General features: G+C 38.0%; 2 protein-coding genes and 1 long non-coding RNA gene across 24 annotated transcripts in view; 2 read left to right on the plus strand and 1 right to left on the minus strand.

Moving 5' to 3' along the window:
• Positions 1–27,330, minus strand: part of LOC102019690 (zinc finger protein 239-like) — a 212,224-nt gene that overhangs the window by 175,681 nt on the left and 9,213 nt on the right. For 4 of the 22 annotated variants that reach the window (XR_001237095.1, XR_001237094.1, XR_001237092.1 and 1 more), the window contains exon 1: positions 23,799–23,840. Coding sequence is in view for 2 of the 22 variants with exons in the window: in XM_013523011.1 (XP_013378465.1) it covers positions 8,145–8,330; positions 23,799–23,923 (311 nt within the window). In the remaining 20 variants the exon portion in view is untranslated. The other 18 variants (XM_013523001.1, XM_013522998.1, XM_013523004.1 and 15 more) reach the window with 15 other exon arrangements.
• Positions 2,640–23,052, plus strand: LOC106150339. Its single transcript, XR_001237096.1, has 3 exons — positions 2,640–2,837; positions 10,208–10,211; positions 22,315–23,052. It is a non-coding gene; the product is annotated as an uncharacterized LOC106150339 (long non-coding RNA).
• The window catches only part of LOC102018919 (chromosome unknown open reading frame, human C9orf72), a 38,500-nt gene continuing 35,053 nt past the window's right edge, over positions 23,884–27,330 (plus strand). The window contains exons 1-2 of the mRNA XM_013522996.1: positions 23,884–23,981; positions 25,669–25,760. The gene's annotated coding sequence lies outside the window, so the exon portion shown is untranslated. The remainder of the gene's footprint in view (positions 23,982–25,668; positions 25,761–27,330) is intronic.

Raw genomic sequence — 27,330 nt, forward strand, 5'->3', positions numbered from 1 at the left:
TCATTACCTCCTGTGTTTCCTTTAGCACCACTGTCTATAGCATCTCATTCTTATTAGAGAACTGCTCCATACTCCTGGACACTGATTTATGGTTACAAAAAAGAGACTTCAAAGTCAGGAGTGTTATATACAAATGCATGACCTGTCAGAATACCCGAGACTCTTCCCTTTTAGGGTGCTTCGTTAGTGTTTATATATTATTCCCAATTATACTACTCTCAGAATTTGTGAGCCAGTTTTTGTTCCAAATAATTTGTAGCATAAGTTTTACTTTGTGAAGGAATTTGAGAATATCTCTCTATAAATTTAAATAGTTCCTATTATCTATTATGATGGGTGATAGTACAGTGTGAATAAGTCAAATCAGAGATCATACTCAGAAATGTAACCCTGCATGATGGATTACTTTCCTTCCAGTGCTGGGGATCAAACTCAAGCCATCCATGTGCACAAAGCATACACTACTACTGAGCTATACCCCATTCCCCAAAAGTTTGACTGAATTAGCGGTTCTTAAATTCTACTTTACCCTAGAACCCTTTCTTCCAGCCCAATGTACAGTAGCCTGATACAGGAAACAGTAAAGTGGAGCTACTTTGATTAAAGTAGGATTGGAGGGTGGATTTTCCAAGGAGATTTAAGGTTTCTCAGCATGTAAGTTCCCTGAGAGCAGCAATCCTCAGAATGCATGATCCTTAAGTCTCTGTAGCCATGGAACCCTTCCAATGGCCTGTAGAATGATCATTTTCCTAAGAAAATAATACAAATTCTGTAGATTTTAATCTTTCTTATATTGGAAAAAGCTTAATAGTGATCTATTTTGTGTGCTGTGATATGGAAAACAATTTTGTACCAAGAATCATCTTTGTATCATCTTCATTATTTTTGTCTATAGTAATAATCATAATAATAACTATAATAATTATTACTTTAAAGCACTGAGTTTTTTCTAATTGAGAAGCGGAAGCCCAAGTTGCAGGTGGGACTTAGGTCTTTTAGCTGACATAAGAGCTACGGGGCAGGGGGCAGTTTGCAAATCTTTTCCTTAAAACTCTATTCAATGTCCTCCCCTCCAGCCTTGACAACAAGTGCACAAATGAGCAGGTTTCCTTCCCAGCACATTTTACTTCCACCAGGCAACTTCCGGTGGAGATAAGAAGGCCAAATTAGGGGCTGGGGATTTAGCTCAGCGGCAAAAGCGCCTGCCTGGCAAGCACAAGGTCGTGAGTTCGGTTCCCGGTATCAGAGAAAAACCAAAAAACAACAACAACAACAAAAAAAAAACAACAAATTGTGGACAGCTGAAGGGAAAGGTAGAGATGGCAGCAAAGGGCCCAGTAATGGGAGCAGCAATGTGTGAAAGGGCTTCAGGGTGCTGAGAACACAGACATTATCAGTTTATTGCTGCTAGGACTCTGCTAATGTGCAAATCCAACTCTGCCCCTGCCTCGCTCCCAGCCTCTGTGGTGTAACCCCTCCCAACCCCTCCAGCCTTCTGTTGGGCTCCACCCACAGGCTCCGCCCTACTACCCCCACCACCACCCCCCACTCCCGTCCTACAAAGGTATCTTGAGCATAGCTGGAGGGAACTAGCAGCTGCCTCGTGCTCTGACTTTTGTATCGTATTACTCTTCAAATTCTTACCCTGTGTGTTGTAGCTCTGATAAGTAGCACCGTCTGTGCCTGAAGGCGCAAGGTTTCTCAAGCCCTGCTACTCAGAGTGTGGCTCAGGGATAAACTGCATCGGCACCAGCTGGGAGCATATTAGGAATGTAGAGCCTTAAACCTCACTGCAGACTCACTGACTCATAATCTGCATTTTTACAGGATTCCCAGGTGGCTTGAAACACACATTACCCTCTGAGAAGCACTGGTAGAAAACTCAGTTCCTGCTCTTCCTACCCAAGTGACTACCCTTAGCCTCACACCAACCCCTGGGGGACATCTTCACTGATAATAGCTACCTGCTCCCCATCTACCTGCTTGTCTGGTCTTGTCATTACTACTTGCCTCTGGATTGCCCATCACTGTATTGGGCTCAACTCTTTCCATAGTTCCAATATGTTAGCTTTCCATCACTGTGGCAATATAGCAGGGAAAAATCACTTCAAAGGAAGAAAAGTTTGGTTTATGGTTTCAGAAGTTTTAATCATGGTCAGCAGGCTCCACCGCCTCCCTGTGGTGAGGCAGAAGGTACCGCACGGATGGCACAGTGGAGCAAAACTGATTCCCTCATGACAGCCAAGAAGAGGGTCAAAAGTGGGGGAAGAAAGAGGAGAGGCGAGAAGAACAGAGGGGAGGAGAGGAGAAGAGAGGAGATGAGCGGAGAGGAGGGGAAGGGGAGGGGAGGGGAGAGGAAGTGTGAGGAGAGGAGAGGAGAGGAGAGGAGGAAAGGGGGAGCAAGCTGCAGAAAAATATCCCCTTGAGAGCCACACCCTCACACTCCCAGTGACTCACCTCACCCACTCCACCTCCTAATAAAGCATTAAGTTATGAACTCATCCAAGGGTAAGTCCCTCTGATGATGTCTGAGCCCTTGGCTCCAGTCACTTCACAAAACCCCATTGCCTGGCAACCAAGCCTTCAGTACAGTGAGCCTTTGGGGGACATTTTTTATTCAAATCATAATAGTCATCTCATCTCAGATGGTCCCAAGCTAATGTTCCTCCTGATTTGCCTTCAATCACATATCTTGATGAGCTTGGGAAACTACATACCTGCTGTGGTGTGAAAGTGCTCCCTAAAGACTGATGAATTACAGGCTGAGTTGCCAGCCTGTGACACCACTGGGAGTTTATGGGACCTCTAAGAGGCAGGACCTCGTGGAAGGAAGGTGGGTTACTGAGCAGGTGACTAGAAGGGAATTCTGAGATCCTCACCCCTTTCTGTCTCTGTCTTTGCTTCCCGGCTGCCATGAGGTGAACAGGCCTCCACAGCCATGCACTCCCACCGTGCTGCACCGTGCTGCCACAGGCGCAACGTGAGAGGACCAAGCCACCACCAGCTGACATCTCGAAATCACGACCCAAAATAAACTTTCCTGTTATTTACGTATTTATTTATTTATTTATTTATTTATTTACAGTAGAACAATGGTGGTTAAGAGCAGAATATATTTACTGGGGAAAGAAAACTTCTATTTGAGAAAGAGACAGAAGAGACCCCAAGTGCATTTGCCCCTGGTTTTTCTCGTTTGTTTTTTGAGACAGGGTCTCACTGTGTAGCCCAGGGGGGGTTCAAACTCAAGGCAATCTCCCTGCATGAGCCTCCTGAGTGCTGGGGTTATAGGTGTGTGCCATCACACCTAGATCCTTTCCTGTTCTGAAGTTGATTATCTCAGGCATTTGTCAGTTACAGAGTTTACTATCACAGATGGACTCCCTTGCACTACTTGTAGCTATGCATCTACCCAGGGCTATCCACTCCCTCTATTAATCCTAATATGTTTATAAATGAATGCTCTGACCTAAGAAACATCTTTAAATTAGCAACCTGTAGCATTCCTTTACAATAATTATTTGAAAGTCTGCAATGATTATCACCTATAAAAGGTTAAACAAAGTTGCTCCTTTTCTTTTTTAACGTTCTCAGGGAGCTACTAAGAATGCAAATGAAATGTATGTGTGGAATTTGGTTTAAGGATATTAAATTAACTTGTGCATGATTAAGATGCACACAATTAAAGATTAAAGTAGAAGAAAAATAAACAAAAAAATACATGTAGAATGAAAGATACCATAAACAAAGAAAAAATCAATTGTTAATTTGGAGAAAATATTTGTTAGATATATAAAAGATAAATGAAACATAAAGATAGATCAATATATGAAGAACTCATGTAATCAATAAGATAACAGCTCAAGAGCAGAAAACCAGGTAATATATGAACAGATAATTCACAAAAGAAAAAAATCCAATGACTCATGTTCAACTTCAATGGCAATTGGAAAATTATAAGCTAAAACAAGAATGTGATCTTAACATGCATCCATGAGATTGACATTAAATAAAACTATTGGTTATAACTAGTGAGGGTAAGGATGTAGCAAAACAGATACACTTTTACTATGTTGATGCAAAAATAAACAAAATATTTGTATATTTTGGTAAGTTACTAAATTATAAGTGTACTTTTGAAAAAAAAATATTTGCACCCTCTGACTCCTTTGCAATTCCACTGCTAGAAATCCATACTAAAGAAATATGAATACATATTTCAAAAAGATACACAAGGATATATGTATGTTAACAGCTGCATAGTTTTTAATTATGAAAATTTAGAAAACTAAGTGCCTATCAAAAGGGGAGTAGTATCGGTAAATAAGTTATAGGAGTTATTCTAAGTAAAAGCCTATCCATATTTTGGAAAACTCTGCAAATTTTATTTAAAAATTATAAATAGATGGATAGATGATAGATAAATAGCAAGATAGATAGATAGATGATAGATAGATAAATAGATAGATAATAGATATAGATGGATGGATGGTATGGCAGAACTGCAAACTGGTGCGATTACTTGGGAAAACATTCAGGAAGCAGCTGTACTGATGTTGACTCTTAAGATGGAAGACACTCACAGAAAAAACAACTGATTCCTTTCCCTGTCCTCTCCACTATGAGAAACAGGAAAAGTACAAAACATAGCTCAAAAGGGAACTTGTGTGCATCCTCTTAGAATAGTCCCACGATAATAATTATTTTGATAATATAAACACGTAAAGTATACCTAATTAGAAACACTACTTTGACAAGGAATCTTAACAAACATTCTGTGGAGAAAGATTAGTAAAAGTCTCTGCTCTTTCCTTTGTTTCGCTTTCCACTTCCCTTGTGTTTTGTAAGCTAGAAAATTTACAGTATGAACCCACTATCTCTCCCTTTCATTTCGGGAACATGGTGGGTACAGGGCTGGGGAGAATAGAGGGAGCTAATAAGTTCTTCCCGTGCCTCATCTTACATACATCATCTCCAAGACATGTACTCTGGTTGGAAAGCTAGTCACCAAATACTATCTACAACACAATTCCACTTACGTTAAAAAACTACATGGGTCTAAATTTCTATATACCTATATGTATGTAAATATATTTAAAATACTGAACAAGAGCTCTAAGAACACTTAGGAAATACAATGAATTATTCCTGAGAGGAGGTGGAAGTTAGACAGGGTAAGGATGGAGGGGTGTATACTTTCAATATGTGTTTTATTACCTTTGTGTTGTTTAAATCTTTACACTGAGCCTATACACATGTGATAATTGTTTAATAGGAAAAAAGCAATAAAGAGGGAAGAATAATGAGGAAAGCAATAAAGAGCAATAAAATTTCATCGCTAGATAGCTGATGATAAAGAGCCACTATTATTTTATCATAGGAATATTCTAAAAGGATAGAGACAAGTTCCCTTTGGGTATATTTTGCACTTGTCCTCATTTCTCCTAATGGAGCAGGCAGGGAAAGGAATCAATTTTTTTTCCTGGAGAGTCTTCCATCTGAAGAGTCCACATCACTACATCTGCCTCCCGAATGTTTCCCCAAGTGAATGCACCCATCTGAATTTCCACCAGCATGATACAAGGTTCCAGTCATCCTCCACCCATTCTAAGGCATATGTTATACACACATAATGGACACGGACACATAGTCACACACATACAGAGGGTATTTCTTTATGGTTTTAATATGAATTTCCTAATAATTAATGATGGTATACATCTTTTTAAATGTGCTTATTAGCCATCTAAAATGGATGAGACCTAAATTCATTTTTAAAATTTATTTTAAAAATAAAAGGAAAACACATTAACAAATAGACATCCATTTACAAAATAGCATAAGAACAATACAGGCAATACTGAATTACAGACAAAGTGGTAGGAAATTAACAATGGTTCTTGTATTACGTATTGATATCTTCAAAGTGATTTCTCAGGAAAACAAATAAAGACATGCAAGATGGATCAAATAATTAATCATTAACTGTTCCTTTCAGTAAAGCAATGGAAGTCAATAGTACAACTATGGTAGCTATCCTGTATATACTTACATACATAATTTCTCCTTCTCTCTTTTCTCTTTTCACTCATCCCAGTTCCTCTTTACTTTTGAGCATTTTCCTTTCATTTCACAATGTCTGTCATACCTCCTAATTTTTATTCACTCTTTCAGGTTCTTACACTAGTGAGACAATATGTTGCTTACATATGGAGGTCTGGTTTATTTTACTTATGAGTATGGTCTCTAGTTGTGACCATTTACCTGTAAAAGCCTTGAGTTTATCTTTCTTTATAGCTGAGTAAAATTCCATTATATAAAAGTACCACAATTTTTTTATCCATTCCTCAGTGGATGGACATCTGCGTTGCTTCCACAATTTAGCTATTACAAATTGCGCTGCTATGAACATGGGTGCACATATATCGCTGTGATATGATGTTTTCAGATCTTCTGGGAAAATACCCAGAAGCGGAATAGCTGGGTTGAATGGGACCTCTAGACCTAGTTTGCTGAAGAATCTCAAACTGATTTCAACAGTAGTTTCACCAGTCTGTCTTCCCACAAGAAACCTAAATTTAAAACTTAAAAATATAAAACTTCTAAAAGAAAATAATATGAATTAATATTTTTAACCTGAGGTAAGGAAGGATTTCAAAGGTGAAACAATTCCCACTAACCATAAAAGAAAAGTACTGTAAACTAGACTTCATAAGAATTAAATTTTTCTTTTGTTCTTTGAAAGATACTATCAAGAGAAGGAAAAGATAAATCATAGTTTGGAAGAAAATATTTGCAAAATGCCTACCCAAAAGACTTTCTATTGAGAATAGCTAAGAAGCTTTTATAATTGAATAAAAAGAAAATAACCCAATAAAAATGATCAAGCAACTTGAACATACTTTGGTTACTTTTTTTCAGTGAGCAGTAAAATTAAAGATTAGCTACCTTTGTCTGGGGCGTTTATTTAGTATATACCTGTGATTGCAGTCCCATCCATATGTGGCTATTTTTGTTATGATAAGTATCCTTTTATGGTTCTTTTTTGAAATTTGTAATAAAGTGACTTTCTTGAGAATGACTAATGTTTCACTATAAGTAAATTATTAACTGAGTGCATAAACGTAAATATTCTACTTTGATAATGAATCCTAACATTCTGTAGACACAGATGATTAGTAAGATTCTCTGCTGTTCTCTTTGCTTAGCTTTCCACTTCCTTTGTGTTCTGTGAGGTAGACAATTTGAAGTATGAACCCACCACTTCTCCCTTTTATTTTGCAGCGTGGTGGGTACGGTCTAAAACAAGATGGCATTACCATGCACCTTCTTAGAATCAGGGACAGTGCTTCAGGTGGTGTGGTATTTCTGGAGGGTGATATTTCCTAACCAACAGAGAATTCACAAAGCAGCAATGAGTGAGCTTGTTTCTCTGATTTCTTTCATGTTTTTCCTGACTCTTGGGGCTTGCGTACCCTGTGGCCACCATTCTAAGAATAGAGTTCTGCTGGGAACCTTCTCTCTTGCGTCTTTTTACTTCCTCTGAAGTTCCTTTATTCCATTCAGCTCTTACTCCCTTCTCGCAGAGTTACCTTCGTTGGAGTCCAAATTTGATGCTGGACAGAACCTATGAATTGTGGATGGGGAGAAGGAAAACTGGCTATCGCTGTGGTCTGTTCTAAGCTTGAGGCCAATCTTTTTTTTTTCTTTTTCTTTTTGAGACAGTGTCTCACTACGCAGTTCAGGCTGGCCTTGAGCTCACTTTCTAATCCAGGCTGGTCTTGAACTCTCAACAATCCTCCCGCCTCAGCCTCCCGAGTGCTGGGATTACAGGCGTGCGCCACCATGCCCGGCCCTTCCTCTGCATATTTTTTGCCCTTTTTGAAGTTCACATTCATATATTCTATTGCCATTATAATATTGGCTTGTACCTATTCTCAATGATTAAAATAGATTAATAACCTAGGAAAGGTCTCTATGTCCTAAACTTTGGACCCCATAATGTGGCTAAAGAGAATTTGCAGATGTGATTCAGGATCTTGAGATGGGGCCGATCATCCTATATTGTTCCAGGGGGAACAATCTAATCATGAATGCATGTAGTGGATACCAGCTGCATTCAGAGATATGAGGTAACAGGTGAGGAGTCAGAACGATGTAACGTGCAGACGTGCCCTGTTGTTTCTGGCTTTGGAGATGGTGAAGGATGCTGTGAGCCAAGACTTCTGGAATCTCCAGAAGCTAAAAATGCCCAGAAGTAGATTCTTCCCGAGACCCTCCAGAAAGGTACAGTGCTGGAGTTTTGCACAGTGAGATCCATTTGGGCTTACAACCTACAGAATGGTAAGGCAATACATTTGTGTTGTGTTAAGCTAATAAACTATGTGAATTTGTTATGGTAGCAATAGAAAAATCTGCTAAAGGATTAAATAATCCAACATAATTATACTTAAATCTAAAAAATTTAGAAACATCTTCATAAAAAGTTGAATTAAAATAAGACCAAAGTTTTTAAAAGTATTTTTCATTTACCTTTTCAAAAAGGTTTTCTAATGCTCCATTTATGAAATATATATTATCAAACTTGTCCAACATATTTTTTAAAAAAATATTAAATATCAAAAATAAATTTGGGGCTTGGTAGGTACCTCAGTGGCACAAGTGCCTGCCTGGCAAGAGCAATGTCCTGAGTTCAATTTCCAGTACCAAAAAGAAGAACACTGAAGATTATTTAAATGAAACTGAACCTCTAATTTTGGACATTTAATAAACACAAGTATTTGTCATATTCTATGTCTATTTGTCATGGCATTTAATAAACACAAGTATTTGTCATGTTCTATGTCCATCTAATTGCCAACAGTTTAACCATATCACATCTAAGCCTATCTATGTATCCATGTACGAAGTGCTTGATGTTGCAAACTGTACTTAAACAACCAAGTTTCATTTTCAAAGACGGACTTAATTCAGAAGAACCTCTGAACTATAAATTGGAACACGAAGAAATGGGAACATGAAGAAAAGCAAGAAAGCATGGCACTTCTGGGAAGCTACTTCATTATGCAAAAATCTGTTGTGTTCATGTTATCAGAGAGGAAGTACTTGACAAGTTAATTAATTTGTCTTTTCACTTCCCTAAATGCTTCCACTCCAGTACTTCCCACTACATAATGCAGTATCTGTCTGATTTCAGCAGTTACATAACCCACACACCTTTATGGAGTTCATATGCACTTGCTTTTTGTTTTAGTGTCATAGAGTAAGAGCTGTGGGAAGCACTGCTCTGGCCCCTGAGTGATGTGAGTCATGAAAGCAGATGTTTACAGTTGTGTGTCATGTGCTGCCAGCACAGAGCACTGGATCCTCAGGGACAGAGGCAACAGTGTATTCTTGGATAAATTTATTTGCATCTGTTTCTTAAATGCCATGCTCTCTGAAGAACAGGGAATGGACACAGAATCTCCTGCCTAGGTTCTAGGGCATTGCTGAAACACCTACCACACATCCAGTCTTCCAGGTTATGAAAAACTATTATTGTCTGCTTTTTGTGCTAAAAAAAAAAGTTCATTTCCTTCAGAATTGAGTCATATAACACAAATGGTCACATTTAATTACCTTAGTGCCACAAATGCCAGCTCCAGAAATGGTGAGAAGAGGCATCTGAGAAAACTCATTCTCTTCTGTAAGTTTTGAGTCACTTTACTGATAGCTTTTCATTGCATTACTTGAGTTTATTACATGAATTACTTGCCCTGTTGGCTCTAAATTCTTATGGTTGAATTTTCTTTTCCCCTTGACTTCCTTATTATCCTATTTGTTCTTCTTTCTGCTCTACTTTCTCTTACCAGCCCTTTTTCTCCTAGGGCTGCACATGGAGCACATGCAGTGGTCTGCTGCTTCCACCACCAGCCTTGCACCTCTGCAGCACATACTTCCTGCAACACTTGCCCCGAGCCTGGGCTGATGTCACTCCTTGTCAGATGGCTAATACCTCAGTAGACTGCCTTTTTTCCCATTGCACTTACTTTCTTTGAGTTGAGAGCCAAGGAAGTTCCAAGAAGATCCTTGAGATCTAAGTTTTGATTCTAGAATTCTTTTCCTGGTAGAACTAAGGTGAATGTTTAAGGTTCCTACAGTAATAGAAGAGAAAGCAAAGCACTGTCCATATGAAAGCAGGTTCAAGTTGTTCTTACTGTAAATAATCAAGCAAGGTATTATCACTAATCCTTCCTTGAAGACCAATTTGCATATTACAGATCGCGCATTATAAAGTCCTATTTTAACAGGTAGCATTCATTTAAACAGAACTTATCATTATCAAAATACAATATGAGGATTATTGAACCATTGGGATAGAGCGTAGGGTAGAGTGTGGTTGAAGCCTGGTCATTACTAAGCATCACCGCTTTTAAAGGCTGTCTTGCAGCCATTTGTTTCTGCACTAAATTTGCATTCTTTGGCCAGCAATCCCCTCTGCATTGTAAGAGGGATATCCTATGCCTTGCAGAATTTTTGGGAAGACTATTCCCAGTAAGCAGTGTGAACCCGTTCTCTGTCCTATCTCTAAGTTCTTCCCCTAAGAAGAGGTCCTTAGAAGCAGATGCTTGCCTGCCTTCGACCTCAAGAGCTGAGAGCAGGCTGACCTTGACTGCCCAGTTCGTGTAGGTTTTAGGAAAGTCACACATGGTAACTGTCTTTATGTATTTGAAGGGTACCTCAGAGGTGCTCCTGATGGCTGCCGAGTTTCCCAAACAATAACTGGAAATCACATGAGATAAACTTAGTGGAAGGCTTTTTAAAAAGAAAAAGGAACCAGTAAATAAAAACATCCTCCTATTTCTGCAAAAAAAGGGCAGAGTTCTGCGATTTCTCAATTTTTTTCTGTTCCTTTTCCTGTCTTGAAACATTAATACACACACAGCCTGAAAGCCTAATAGCGTTTTTTCTTATTTTAAAGTGAAAAGGAAAAAAAAAAAAAACGATGGAGGATTTCAAAACAAGATAATGGGAAATTAACAATGGCTATTATATTGCATATTGTTATCCTCAAAGTAGTTGCTCAGATTACAAGATATAGGCATGCAAAACTGATCAAACAATTTAAGCACAAATCATTCTTTGCAATGAACTAATAGAAATTAGTAGTATAATTATCTTAGCTATCTTGTGTATATGTGTACATATTTTTTCTTCTCCCATTCCGGTTGTTCTTTAGTTTTGAGCAGTTTCTTTTCCTTTCACAGTACTATTGTGTATTTTGGATCTTATTTACTACTTTTTTATCGTCTTTTTGAGGCAACATCTCACTATACAGTTCAGGCTGGCCTTGAGCTCACTTTGTAGCCCAAGCTGGTCTCAAAATCACAAGTATCTTCTTGCCTCAGCCTCCCGAATGCTGGTATTTACTCCTTAAGTTTCTTACACTAGGGAGACAATATGATGTTTACACATGCAAGTCTTATTTATTTTACATATAAGTATAGTCTCTAGATGCACCCATTTAACTATAAAAGCCCCGAGTTTATCCTTCTTTATAGCTGAGTACTACTCTATTGTATAAAAATACATCTTTGTTAGCTATTCCTTGGTTGAGTGGGCATTTGGGTTGTTTCCAAAATTTAGCTATTAAAAATTATACTGCTATAAACGTGGGTGCACATACATTGCTGTGGTATGATGTTTTTAATTCTTCTGGGAAAATACCCAGAAAAGGAATAGCTGGGTTGAATGGGACCTCTAATCTTGGTTTTTTGAGGAATTTCCACACTGATTTCCACAGTGGTTGTACCAGTCTACCTTCTCATTAACAGTGGAGAAGGGTTCTTTTCCCCCACAAGCCTGCCAGCATTTGTTATTGGTTGATTTCTTAATGATAGCCATTCTTTCTAGGGTGAAAGAGAATCTCAGGGTTGTTTTAATTTCCATTTTTTGAAAGAACAATGATGCTGAACATTTTTTCATGTATTTACTTGCCATTTGTATTTCTTTATCTGAGAAGTGTGTATTCATCTGAGATGCCCATTTTTGGATTGGATTTTTCAACTTGGGGGGGTCTGATTTTTTTCAATTCTTTATATGTTCTAGATGAAAGTCCTTTGTCTGAGGGGCAGTTGGCTAATTTTTTTCCCTGTTCTATGGGTTTTCTTTTCACTATGTTGGTGATTTCTTTTGATGTGCAAAAACTGTTTAAAGATGAGATCCCAGATGTTAATTCTTTGAAGTAATGCAGCTTTGTAGTAAAAAATAATTTGAAGTCAGGGATTGTAATGCCTCCTGCTTTGCCTTTATTGCCCAAGATTGCCTTTGCTAGTCTAGGTCTCTTCTGCTTCCAGATGAATTTTAGGAAGGCTCTGTCTCTTTTTGTGAGGTATGTTAATGGTATTTTCATCAAGATTGCACTGAATCTGCATAACAGTTCGGGGAGTATGGCCATTTTCACTGTTAGTCCTTCCTATCCATGAACAAGGGATATCTTTCCATTTTCTGATATCCTCTTTGGTCTCCTTTTTCAGAGTACTGTAATTTTCAAGGTACAGATCTTTCAATTCCTTTGTTGGACTGATTCCTAAGTATTTCATTTTTTTGGATGCTACTGTACAGGGTATGGTTTCCCTAGTTTGTCTCTCAATGGTTTCTTGTTTGCGTACAGGGATGCTATTGATTTTTGAGTATTGACTTTATATCCAGCTTTGCAATTAAATTTGGTTATTAACTATAGGAGTTGGTTGGTTGAATTTTTGGAGTAAGGATAGGAAAGGAAGTTAAACTATCATTATTTGCAGATGACACAATACTCTACATAGAAGACCCCCCCAAAACACCATGAATTATTTTGAAGGGAAAAGTAGGACCAGAACATCTTCTGTGAATCCCTTCACAGAGTTTTGTAATTACTTACGCTGTTTCTCTTCAGGGGTGCTATTTTGTACTAATTTTGTACTATCTTGGGGAAAACGTGGCTGTTTTAGAAGATTACCAGTGACAACACTTATCTGCGACAGAGACATTATATATTCATCAAACTATTTTCTTTCCTTCCTGGATACACAGGAAGATCTTATTTCCTTGCCTTCTTTCATTTAAATGAGATGCTGTGATTACTTCAAAGAGGCAGTGTGAGCAGGAGTACATATTTCTTATAGGCCTGGTATTTCAAACTCCCTCAGGCATGAGCCTCTCTTTCTTACCCCACATGGTCATCTTGGAAGCCACGTAGTAGGGAAGATGGGATTCTGAACTGAAAGAGCTTGGTTTCTGATTCAACTGTTTGAGAGGGTCTCACCCTCAGAAGAGTGTGTCCAGGAACATTTGCACTGGGTCCATGGTGAGCAAGAATTGAAGTTCTATTATGCGGACTCCTTAGGGTATAGTACCTAGCATTAATTAACCTGCCTAGTACAACTTCTGTGTTCACTATGTGGAAAAGTAGAATACTTAATATACACTTATGAGGTACCTACATTTTTTACATTCCAATAGTTGCTAATTCTACATTACCAGATGTCAAATGTAACCACAGCCTAAAAAGCAGTGCGACTCAGACTAACTTAGGCATCAAAATCACTGAAAACCTTTTGAAAATACTGCTCTAGAGATGTCACCCATAAAGACACTGATTCAACAGGCTTCCAGGTCGAACCCAGAGATCTACAGTTTTTGTAAAGCTTTCCATCTGATTCTGATACACAGCAGCCAAATTTGAAGATCACTGAACTAAAGCTTTATCGGGAAGAAAATTTTTTTTTAAAATCCCCTGTCCCTCTTAGCACTAAGGACAATGCCCTGAACATAAAGTACATTCAATAAAAGCTCACAGAATGGTAGAATTGTTAAAATGTGCAGGGAATAGCCTTAGGCACAAAAATGAAGGTGGGCATCGGTTTTAATTAATTTTCCCTTCCTTTTCCCTTTGATGGCGAGGGCTCTGTGTTTCCTTCCTCCTATTACAAATTTACTCTAAGGTTGGACAAGAGGGTAGGGAGGATAGGATGCCAACTCTATGTACCAAAGAATACAATTGCTTCTCAAACTACCTAAGACAAAAGACCCATAAAAAGCCAATATTTTTGAATAATATAACAGAAATAAATGACTAGAAAATAAAAATCAGTGATGTTCCAAATACAAGTTCCAATTTTTATGTTTAAGATACTTTTTTTTCAATAAATAAAATCAAAGCAAACATAACATAGGAAAAAATAAACATCATTGGCTGGCCTGGTCTGAAGATTTGCACACACTGCTCAGAGCCATATATTACTAAAACACAAAGTTTTCCATTGTAAATATTTCCATTCCCACTGACAACATATGTAAGCAACAGGAGGGGTGCTTTTGACTTAGAATTTTAGACACCATGTTCTTAAAATAATGAGTGTGTGTTAAGACAAGGATCTCCCAGCCTCTAAGAGGTCAGCATGCATATGTCCAGGCTTGCGTTCATGACTCAAGATTTGACCAGGACATGTGCAATACACATAGGTTCTGAAGGAAAAAAAACAACAGTGGCAGAAGTTTGGCAGAATTTCTCTGTCTAGGTCACAGTAAACCAACCACCCAAGGCCCTTATTTGAAGCAATGTGAGTGCCCCTTGTAGCTTTGCTTTCACTATGATATGAAGACCCTGCTGTCAAAATCCAGTAGCATATGAAGACACCAAAGATTTTAAATGAGGCAATTTTAAAAAGTAAAATTAAGCCAAGCCAAACAACTCTGTTCAAGAGCAAATAATTTTGCTCTTATATGCAGAGAACGTTAATCAGGAAGTAAAGTGGATATTCATCACTAGGAAATAGAAAAAGATGGCATTAAAATTAAATAAATGGATTTTATACTTAATAAGAACTGACTCATAAATTCATAACAAAGATAATGTAGATACTAGGTTGTATGGAAATAATTTTTGTAACTTTGCTGTGACAATTTATGTGATGAGAAAAACTATAGACTTTTATTGTTTATTGGCATAGTTCTAAAATTATAATACTAGCCTTCTGTTTGGGCAACTTTGGCACTGAAATAAATTGATGAGAGGGCTAGAAACAGTACACATCAGCATTCTGTTCATAAAACTGTGGAGTAGGTAAGGCTTGGATTTGCTTTATCCTATTTTAGCAGTGCTGATAGAGTGTAGTGACTTTTTTATCGTTGTCCTCTATTTCAGTCTCTTCACCTATCTCTGAACTCTTTAGGGTTTCCTCCCAACCCTGCTAGTTTATAAGCTATTCTTAGCCTAGTGCTTTGGTTTCAACTTGTAAAACTGTGTCTTTGCCATTATATTCCAATTTCAAAGCCTCTGCTTCATGGTTGGGCCCTGTAACCCTGACATTCTTGTATGTCGTTAGCCAGGTCTCTATTAGGAAAGTAAAAATGAACAATAAAAGCAATTTTTCCACTAATTTCAGCTATAAATCCTATTTTGCCTTTGTCTGAATGGCGAATACTGTACTCAAAATAATTCTCTCTAGTGCAACAGCACTATAAATAATATACATTTATTTCTTATAATCCTATACAACATATTAAGGTTCAAATCTAACAAAACAGACATTATGTGGTTATTGAATCATAATATAAATATGGGAAGCAGGAAGGAAATTTCAGGCATAGAGATATTGTAGTGGCAGTAAGTGTGCTGCGTTGAAGAGTTTACAGGAAGAATTAATGATTCCAATCTATCAAGAGGCAATACTGCAGTCTCAGGAACGAACAGTTAAGACACAGAAATACCAAATGCGACTTCCAGTGCCAAGGACTTATTTGTAATTTGGCTTCAGTAAAAAGCTATGAAATAAACAAGTGCATGTTTGAGAGCAAGAGAATGTGCAGTCACCGTTCCGTACAACAGTGACTCGCCCACAGAGGACGTGGGGATGTGTGACAGATACAAAGTGTACACCAGACTTCTACGACCAGGAAAGAACCCAAACTGCCATCAATCATTTTTAGTTGATTTCATATATAAATGATAATATTACGGCTATATTAAATCAACTATATGATCAAAACTGTTTTTAGAAGAATATGCAATTAGATATGCAGTTTGCATTTTATTTCTGTTGGATAGCATGACTTCAGGATTGTACCTTTACGGCAGTGAAGCCTCAGTAGAGTGTAGACTCAAGTAGGCCCAAGAGAAGACACAGACCTTGAACAAGTCTTTCTGTCTTGGAGCAGCAGAAAAAAAAAAAAGTAAAATATGGGGACTAGGCTGATGGAATGAAGCTCAAAGGAGAAGGCAGCAGGGGAAGGGAGGGAGGAGAAGATGCACTGTGAGGCCGGAGAACAGACTGTTGATAGCAGAGGAATGCAAGGAAAGCTAGGCAGGAGTTCTTCTGTTCCTCAACAGTCAAAAAGGGACTCTTGAAAATATTTCAGTAAAGGACACTTGGGGTGAAAGCTCATGTTAAGGAAGAAAAATCCAAAGTGAGTTATTTAAATCCTTCACCATATTAGAAGGCTCTTATATAATTACTATATTCAAATTTCCAAATACTATCACAAGAATTCTACAGCCCAGATAATGAATGATAAGAAAGAACAGTCTCATACGTATCCTAATGGTGACCATTAGTCAAGTGTGGGGGTCTGGTCATTTTCAGATGTCTCTGCCTGCAGACTCTATGACGTCTACTGGGGAGGGAGTAAGGGAAGGGCAAGTGCCGTAAGGAGGAAGTACAGAAAGACTTGGAAGCTTTAAAGCTGGTGTAGTGGTACCGTGAAAGGCTGAGGGAGAAGGAACACGAGTTTGAGCCTAGCTCGGGCAGCTTAGTGACTTAGTGGGACCCTGTCTCAAAATACATTTAAAAAGGGGCTAAAAGAAAGCCCTGGGTTCAATTCCCAGTACCACAAAAGAAGAAAAAAAAAGTTTTCAGATGCCATCTGAATGAAAGGGCCTCTTCCTCCAGTCACCTAGAAAAGAACGCACCTTTTTTGAGAACTCTTTGAAATGCCGAAGTGCTCATCAATGAACATCAATTTCTTTAACATCACGTTCATCTTCACAGGCTTTATATTGGTCCATAACATGACTGTCACAAATATCTGGATGAGCAAGATTATGAAATGTGGTCATAAAATAGGCGATTATTTCTAAATCACCCTGTCATATTGTAACGCTTCACAAAGCACCTTTCCCTGAGCTACAGTTCATTTTAATTGATCCCATCAGCATGATATTTGTATCCTGAGTAACTTCCCTATACCCTCTCTTTCAAGAGAAGCCCAATCAGGTTATGGGTTTGTTAGTAATAAAAGTTACCAAGGAGCCGTTTGTGCATAATAAGAGCAATACAGTTTCTAAAGGGAAGTAATAAGAGAAATAATAAGCATTCTCTTCACTTCTTGGAAATGAACAAATCCAAACTCCCTGAAGCAACACTTAACCTATCATATTAAACAATCATGGACAAGTTTTAGAAATGTTGATGTCAGCTTTTAGAATCCATTGGCATCAAAGTGCTATTTAAAAGTTAAGTTCTACCAAGGATTCCTTGTCAAGTTTCCTTCTACAGTATTTTTTTCTTACTAGGCCAGAGCATTAAACCTCAGAAGAATAATTCTGCTTGTGTGTTAATGATTTGTTTATTGGTTCATTTCAGAATGTGAGCTAGAAAAAAAGGGAAATGTCATAAAGAGTCTTTCACGTACCACGATTTTCCGACTATGTCACTATCGGTAGCACTTGCTATTGCTAGAACTATTTGTGGAGCCCACTAAATTGGCATTCAGCAAGCTGCTAGGGAAACTTTGACACTAACTATCACACAGACCTTATACATTCTCTCGTCATGCTAGCATCCTCGTGAGCATGCCTGCTACCACTTTGTGACACGGAGCAAGGAGAGTGACAGCTCTACCCCCAGTCACAGGGTGACTCGCCATCGTCTCTCTCTGAAGAAGAATTCACTGGACGGGAAGATGAGTCTTTTTTAGGGAAGTGGGAAAGTGATGACAGAACAAGAAAAACCTAAGGAAGGTTCATTTTAGGAGACTGTTTCAGGGTAGAAAGAGATTTACGTATGCTTTATTTGAGGTGACTTTGGGGCTTCTTTGCAAAGGAAGTACACACACAAGAGGTGACTTCCAAGATACAGATCCAAGATGATCTGTATCCAAGATACAGATTCAAGATACAGATCCAAGATCCAAGGTGACTTCCAAGATACAGATGAGCTAAGCGGGCTCAGTGAACAGGAGTTAAGTGGGGGCAAACACACAGCCTTTCTTCCTCCCTAGCTTGGAGCAGACACTGGTAAGCAATCACAGCACTGTCATCGTAACCTTCTCAATAAAGGGACTTGGGAACCACTACCAACACATGGCCATTCACGCTTGAGGCAAGCCCCATGTGCCATACTTGCTCTGACTTTAATCTTAAAAATAAGAGAAATTACCCAATTTCCTTTGAAGACTGATTATCTAATATGACTTGGAAAGAAAGGCAAAAATACCAGGATTATAAGTATCAACACTAATCTCCATGATAACTTTTTGCAGAAGGAGTTATTATCATCTGCCTTTTCTCTTTTTTTCTAATGAAAATACAGGGACCTAAAGAGGTCAAATGATTTTTCCAAAACCAAAAAACTTTGAAGTAGCTGAGCTGACGTGACAAGTCTCTTCCAATTCCAAATCCCAAAGTCATTCTTCTAAGTCATTTCTCAAAGTAGGAGATGATTTTTTTTTTTGGTACTGAAAATCGAACTCAGGACCTTGTGCTTGTCAGGAAGGCACTTGTGCCACTGGGCTATATCCGCAGCGCAAGTAGGAGATTATTTTAAAGGTATATTTATTTCATGTCTATCTTTTATTTATGAAAAGCAACAGTGCTCTTCTATTATATAAGTGATATAAAATCTTCCCTCAACTAACATTTCAAACACTAAAGTTGATGTAAAGAAAAACAAAGTAATAGTTCAGCTACTTCCAGGTACATGGCAAACGGCACCGCATTAAATGCATCCATTTGCTAGTAAGTCAAAGTGAAGCAACTTTAAATAAGTGAAATTTACTAATCTCCCCTTAAATCTCATGCAAAAGAGACAGTACTTAAATTTAGACACCCAGATTTAAGCTTACTCAGCTAGATGCGTTTCTTCCACACTGAGGGAACTCCCACTATGTTAATCAAGCACTCTCAGACCTTGAAGGAGTTTTCTACTCTCAGTACACTGAGACCACAGATGGGAAATTAAAAGGTATTGGTTCTGTACTTCCCTCCAGGTCAGGATCTGCGCTTTTAATAGTGACAATTAACTAACTATATAATTAAGACATGCAAATGAACAGAAGAAAGCTAGAGGAGAAACCAGGGGGCCAGTTTCCATTCCCAAACACTTGGAAAAATACCACAGTACTCAAAGGACTAACTCAAAATATGGAATTCTTAAAATGGTAAGAAGGAAGAGCAATGATACACGTAAGGGTGAGCAGAGTTTTTGCAGAACTTCTGAAATGACATGGCACACAAATGTTCCCACTATCTTGAAAAAGTAACTTACCTACTTTCAGTGACAGCTGATGAATACTAAAATTTCCAGAGTGACTTCCTGGGTTAAAAAAACAGCACAAAAACAAAAACAAGATATCAAGTCACTTTTTGTCCTTATCATCAACAAAAGACATTAATAAGATTCCTGAATTCTCAGATGCAACACCTATACCCATTTTAACATTTCTGAAACTTAATTGTACCTTACACCTGATTGCACATTCTCCATGGTCTTTCTTTTTTCTTCTTATGATGTCTCACACCTGATTTCCCCCGTTAGAACTGTGTAAACATAATGCTCATATGTGTTAATGGAAATTAAGATCAATCATAATTTTAGAAATATGTCATCAAATACAAGTCTCTTTATATGTTTTGGCTTTAAAGTAATTTATTTCTTAACTATTAAATACTAAAATATTATATTGGAGGAACACAAACAAGAAACAAGCAAGTACAAAGAAAAACATTTTAAATGACCAAGAAAATGCTATTGTATCCCAAAGGCTAAAATCATACTATCAAGTGAGGAAGAATAAAGCAAGGAGAACCAGACAATTCACAAAATGAAAGTTCCAGTGCTCATTTATCTTTATTTTTTAATAACTCCATTTGTTGGAATGTGTCAGATCACAAGGTCATAATGTTACCCTTCCTGCTGACTTTTCACATAAATTACAAATAAGTTCTTATGCAATGACACATGGTGTAAGCTATTCATCTTCCAGACAGATACCTACAAAGAAAGAATTATTCTCCTTCTGAAATGGGATATCACAAAAGGAATAATTTCCCGATGCTTTGATTAAAAAGGCTTAAAGTGTATATGCAGCAAAAAATTCCAAAACAGGCAAAACTGACTTAGTTACCTGTAAGGTAGCAGCTTCTTTCAATGAGGAAGGTCATGGTTGTAATAGAGAAGGGCTTGAGGGTCCTTCCTGAGAAAGTGAGTCTGGCAATGTTGCTTTCTTCACCTGGACGTGATTACTCAGGTGTGTTTACTTTTGGTAATTCATTGCATTGTGCACTTACGAATACAGTTTTCTGTATATTTGCTATATTCTTCAATTTAAAAAGAAGTTTAGTAAATGATTGCAACAGACATACAACTTCCCATAATATATCACTTGTTGACCAGAAGCATAAATTCATTCTCCCTTGAAGTTGACTGTACTTCAGGTAGAGTGGATTTAACATTATATTGACTAGAGGGTAAATGTTGACGCTATGAACATTAATTTTGATGTTCCAATGTCATTATCTTCCTTCTAACATTATCAAAACAGAGCACATCTCTATAAAAGTGACAATTTCTAGCCATTCCCACAGAATATCACTAAGCAAGGATACCAGACATATTGATCCTGTGTTGCAATATTTATCTGATTTAAAAGTTTTTATACAATTATAAATTTGCTGTCCTAATATCTATAATTGTTCGCAGAACTGTATTGCTCAGAAGACACCCGTTTCAGCTTTCTATTGCCATAACAAAATACCTGAGATAATCCATTTATAAAGAGAAAGGGTTTATTTTAGTTGACAGTTTGCAAGTTCCGGCCCGTGATCACTTGGCCCCACAGCTTTGGGCATGTGGCAAGGCAGAACATTACGGTAGAAACATGTGGCAGATTGAAACTGCTCACCTGAAGGATAGGAAATAAAGAAAGGAAGAAGAAAGGGTTGGGGTCTCACTATCCTCTCCCACGGTATCATGCCTGTGACCTAAGAACCTCCAATAAGGTTCTCCCTCTCAAAAGTTCCACCACCTTCCAATTATGCCATCCAGAGACCAAGTATTTAACACAGGGCCTTTGGGTGACATTCAAGATCCAAACTACAGCCACACCCACAGCCAGGAATGAGCCCCTGTAGTAAGCAGGTTCCAGCAGGTTAATTTATAGGTACAGAAGCTGGACGCCTCTGTCTTTGGGCAGGATGCTACAGTTTAAGAGGTCAGTAAATCCTTTCCTCCACTCACCCACAGCACAGGACAAAGGATTCAGTGGATGCGGACAGCTTTGGGCACAAGTGATGAGAAGGGGATGGGGCAGAAGAAGACCTATGTCCCTGGAACCAGTCAAAATTGGGGTGCTAGAAACATGTATTTGGCAGGCTAGCACCTAGCAACTCTTACATGGACATTAAATTGCCTGCCGTGAGAAATTTGCTCACTCCACCACTGACTTTGAGTGGCGGCTGTTAAAGATGGGAACAAAGGCATGCAGGTCCTGGTATCTTTTCCCACTTCCACAACGAGTACCAGGGTATCTGTGTGTACAGTCTGTTTTCCCTGTGAGAAAATTCCTGTAGCAAATTTAATAGTAGCTCCCCACAAAAATGTCAATGTTTAAACCCTGGAAGCCAGAGACATTACTTTATTTGGAAAAAGACATCTTCTCATATAGTTAAAGGGCTCTTGTGATAAGAATTATCTCAGATTACTCAGCTGGGCCAAGTTCAATGGCAAATGTTCCCATAACAAAACAGAAAAGGTGAAGTAAGATTGGTGTAACAGAGGCAGATGTGATGTGGCAACCGAGAACTGAGAACCACCACAGATACGAAAAGAAAAAGGAGAATTCTTCCCTAAGCCTCCAGAGCAAGTACAGATGTGCCAGTACTTTGGTTTTGGGCTTCTGGCCACCAGAACTGCAAAAAAGTACATTTCTGTTGTTTGAAGCTGCTTAGGTTATGATAATTTGTTACATTAGCCCTAGAAACTAATACTACTCCTAAGTATACCTTTAGCAACAAGGGTCTATCAGAAGCAGGAAATTACCTCCTTATTGAAAAATTAGCACTTTTTGGTAAATTCTAAGTGGAAGCTTATCTCTCCAGAGGAACACAAGAAGACAGAGACTATGTAAAGGAACAATCACTGCCTAGGTATGGACTCCTCTGACTACGAAAGTGTAATAATCATTCAATTTTCTTAACCTTTAACCTATGCCATTTAATTAATCATCATACAAACAATAAATCCAAACACCCTACGGTAGATGATAACTTGTTTCTAAATTTTGAAAGTAGCCTAATAATAGCTAAATACTGAAAGAAAAATGTTCTAGATCAGAAGAAGAAAAAATCACATTGGGTGAACTAGTCCAGAAAGGGTTCACAGTGCTAAAGTTAGCATCTAACAAAAAGGTATTGACCATTTTTTGGGCTTTTTTGGTATCAGGAATCAAACTCAGAACCTCACATTTGCCAAGCACGGCTTGTGCCACTGAGCTATGTCCCCAGCCCAAGTCCTAAACTTTTTCATAAAATGTCCGCTACTTTAGAACTTCCCTAAGTGTATTTATTTTACCAAAGGTAGCAGGAGAGAAGAATGGTAATGACATGTCCCACTGTTTTCACCAAATTACCCAACGGTGAAAAACTGCAAAATTATGTAATGTGCCTGAAGAGTATGATGACTCTAAATTTTTAAAACTCATTACACTAAAAGACACATTGTCATTAATCCCTCTGAAAATAGTCCTCTTCACTTGGAACACATTTATCTCATTGTTCTAGCCACTTTCTGAAGCAGTTCTGGAAGTCCCCTTTCATGACTGTTTAGTTGTGCTGTCGTGCTGCTTCAGTGTCCTGAATCGTCTCAGAATGGTGACATTTCATGGTCACTTTGACTTTGGGGAAGAGCCGGAAGTTGTATGGTGCCAGATCTGGTAAATAAGGTGTATGAGAACATACCATAATAGATTTACGAGCCAGCCTTTTTGTTGAATAGCACACAGCAGCAGCATTGACTGTATCTTTATCATACCCCCAAAGACATTCATGAAAGAAGGCTTCCAGAACAGCTTCAGAAAGTGGCAAGAATGATGGGACTGGTGTGCTCAAAGTGAAAGGGCTTATTTTGAAGGGGGTTAATGGCAATGTGTCCTTTACTGTAAGACATTTTTTAACATTCACTATATTTTATCACCCCTTATAGATACCCCCCAGTGGTCTTTAATCTTTTCTTAAACAGAAGCAGTATGCAGAAATAGGAGTTGAGTTGAAACCTACTATTTGAAAATTCTCACTACTTTCCAACTGAAAATGTATGTCATCTCAGAAGCTTTCTATTTTGACAGCTTTCGCAGACGTTTTCTCTGCACGGGTTGGCTCGAATCAGAAGAGGAACTGCAAATTTGTGTTCCTGTCCCGCACTTACAAAGGGGTTTCCCTTTCGAAATGCTCTGTGGGTCAGGCAGTGATGAAAAGAGGACAGTCACATTTAGATGACTCACTAAGTCATGACTCTCAGGACGGGAACATGGGACACCTGCACGGCCTCTGGGGCACAGCCACTCACCCTTGAATGCTCTCCTACGGGAGCTGGACCATCGCCGTCACCTTGAAGCTCTGACTGCCAGTTTCTTATGCTGAGATGAAAAACTCCCACCGCTTCACACACTGGCTCTGCGGCCACCTTGGAACCTACAGACAAGACACATTCTGAGTTAAACCCGCACTCTGCCTTCAGAATCAGACTAGAGTAAGCGTGATTTTTTGGTGGGGGGTGCTTGGTTTCAAACAAACTTTTACCGATTTCACATTTAAAAATATTAATTAGCTATAAGATCTAGGCATGGCAAAATAGGATGTTATAGTATTTTGTATTAGATGAACTACTTAAGAATCCCTTTGACTAAATGCACTTGAAAAGTAAGTTTTGAGAGTGCAACTTAGAGATGTAATATGGTAAATAGTATAACTGCCTTCTAAGCCCATACTCCAAAGTATTTTAGCAACCTCCATTACTATAAGAGCAAGACGCTCAAAGAAACAAAATTCAGTCACAAAAAGTAAGAAATGAGCCTACTTCTCTTTCATCAAAATTATGCCCACCTCAAAAGAAGGTGTTGGAATGCCTGTCATGGAGAATAAGAATTATTTTGAATAAAGTGCTGTCACTTAAGTTAGTAACACCCCAAGCAAGTTTTATAGCTCTGTGAGGCAAGAATTAGCCTACTCTTTTGGGGATTTAGTGGTTTGGAATGCAGAAAGTGACAATGAGGCTGGAAATGGATTGGCTTTGGGGCTTGTTCTGCTTTATAAATAATAATGAACCTTTCCAATATGTAAAATGAAAAAACATCTGTCCCTAGAGTACAAAATTACCTCATAACCCAATTTGCATTTTCCCACTCCAAGCATATTTCCTGGGAGTTCTACTTAGAGAGCGAAAGCTGCTGTCTAATAATTTTAACAAGCACTTTGCAAACTAAGCTGGACAGCTTGCAAGTTGCCTTACACCAAGTATTAATTTGAACCACTTTTTTTTTTTAACACAAAGACATTATTTGAGCATTAAATATTATCTGGAATGCAGCTCTACTTTGTTCTTTAATTGTTCCCTTCCTTTGTTTAGGTTCTTTTTTCTTTTAATTTTACTTACAATCATAGGTAGCTTGTAAACTCAAAAAATGTGGTAGATAATTAGATCTTGGTTTAGCAAAACTAGAATGATGTTGGATATTTGTTATTCATCACTTGGTTTTCACTTTTCTTTTCTCCTCGATGTTCAGAAAAGAAACTGCACATCTCTTGGTAATGTGCAGTTAATTAGCAGGAAAAGTGCATCAGAATTAGAACCTTATGTTATTTCCTGTGTGGTATCTTCATTCTTTACTTAAAACACTATTTTGTAAAAGCAACTGATAGTCCTGACTGTGATAGGCAATGTTCAAACACAAATTCCTCTTTTATTTTTTTTTTTACAAATTCCTCTTTTATATCCCTGCATGCAGTATGCAGGCAAGCAAGCAATGAGTCATTTTTGAGTAGAAAAATAAGTTTGAGAGAATACAATGATTTAAAAACAATAACTCACTCTGGCTCTATGTAGTTTATTATCCTATACTGTTATGTATACGCATCTAATTTATGTGAAGTTTTGCAAAGTCTTAAATATGGTACAATAGACATTCTGTAATTTCCAAGTAAGCTATTCAGATGAATATCTACATATTTTGAGATGAAAAACATAGCAATCTATCCTTTCTTATATTATGGAACACAAACTTACTACCTATGACTCAATTCTCTGCTGTCATAAAAGGAACTAATGAATTTTTTGTCATAGCAACTTGTCAAATTCCATTACTTCTATAAAGACAGTATTTTAAAGTCTTTGTAACTAAATTTTAAACTGATGATAAATACCATGGATATAATTACAGGTTGAAAATATGTGTCCAGCCAGGCATAGTGGTGCACACTTGTAATCCCAGCACTCGGGATGCTGATGGAAGAGGATCCTTGTAAGTTCAAGGCAAGTTTGGGCTCTGTAGTGGGTTCAAGGCCAGCCTGAACCACATAGTGAGACACTGTCTCACACAACAACAACAATACTAAACAGGGCTGGGGATTTAGCTCAGCGGCAAAAGCGCCTGCCTGGCAAGCGCAAGGTCGTGAGTTCGGTTCCCGGTACCGGAGAAAAACCAAAAAAAAAAAAAAAAAAAAAAAAAAAAAAACAATACTAAACATATGTGTCTGAATATCTTACACCTTTTTCTTAAAAGTGTGTAAAATTTTTGCTTTATCTAGAAAACTCGATTAAGTAGCCTGCTGTCTTGTCATTTAAAAGTGCAAAAATGTTAAATTAAACTTTTCCTTATTAATGTCTCTTGCACATGGGCCATATGTAGAGCTTAGTAAAATTTTGCAAAGTAACAACTATACACTGATTAGAGAGATTTTATTAATTTATTCTTATTTCTTCTAGGTACTCTTTTGAGTTGAACTGCATTCAGCATTTATTGAAAATCTTACATAGGCAATCACTACACCTAAAAGCAAAGGGTAAAAGAAAAAAAGTGAATCAAATAAGGTCCTGCTCTCTGGACAGTTTCAGTCCAGTGAGGAGACAGACTTACATAGGCCCTACATTGGTAAAGAGCTCTCATCTAGTTGCTTGGATAGAGTGTTATTACAGATAGTCCCAAAGTGAAGTCCTGAAAGCCTGCCAGATCCAGATTGTGGATCAAACAATATAAGCATGCTAACTATTCCTTTCAATGAACTAACAGAAATTAGGAGTACAAGTATTTTAACTATCATGTGTATGTGTGTATACACACACACACACACACACACACACACACAAATCTTTTTTTGCCCCTTCCTTCTTTTCTCTTTTCCCCATCCAGTTGTTTTTTCCTTTTGAGCAGTTTCTTTCCCTTTCACTGTACCTACTGTACCTTTTGGATCTTATTTACTCTTTCAGTTTCTTACACTAGGGAGACAATATGATGTTTATACATGTGATTCTGATTTATTTCACTTATGAGTATGGTCTCTAGTTGCATCCATTTACCTATAAAAGTTTCAAGTTTATCTTTATAGCTGAGTAGTACTCCATTGTATAAAAATACATCTTTTTTTATCCATGTATTGGTTAGGGACATTTGGGTTGTTTTTTAGATTTAGCTGTTCCAAATTGTGCTGCTATAAACATGGGTGTACATATATCACTGCGATATGATGTTTTCATTTCTTCTGGGAAAATACCCAAAAGTGGAATAGCTGTGTTAAACAGGACCTCTAATCCTAGTTTTCTGAGGAAGCTCCACACTGATTTCCACAGTGGTTGTACCAGTTTATACTCCCATTAACAGTGGAGTAGGGTTCTTTTTTCCCCACAAGCCTTCCAGCATTTGTTATTGGTTGATATCTTGATGACAGGCATTTTTTCTGGGGTGAGATGCAATCTCAGTGTTGTTTTAATTTGCATTTCTCGAATGGTCCATGCTGTTAAACATTTTTTCATACATTTATTTGCCATTTCTATTTTTTCATCTGAGACATGTGTATTCATCTCAGATGCCCATTTTTGGATTGGG

This window comes from Chinchilla lanigera, unplaced genomic scaffold (assembly GCF_000276665.1).
Source record: "Chinchilla lanigera isolate Chin_1 unplaced genomic scaffold, ChiLan1.0 scaffold00071, whole genome shotgun sequence".
In the NCBI taxonomy this organism is placed as follows: Eukaryota; Metazoa; Chordata; class Mammalia; order Rodentia; family Chinchillidae; genus Chinchilla; species Chinchilla lanigera.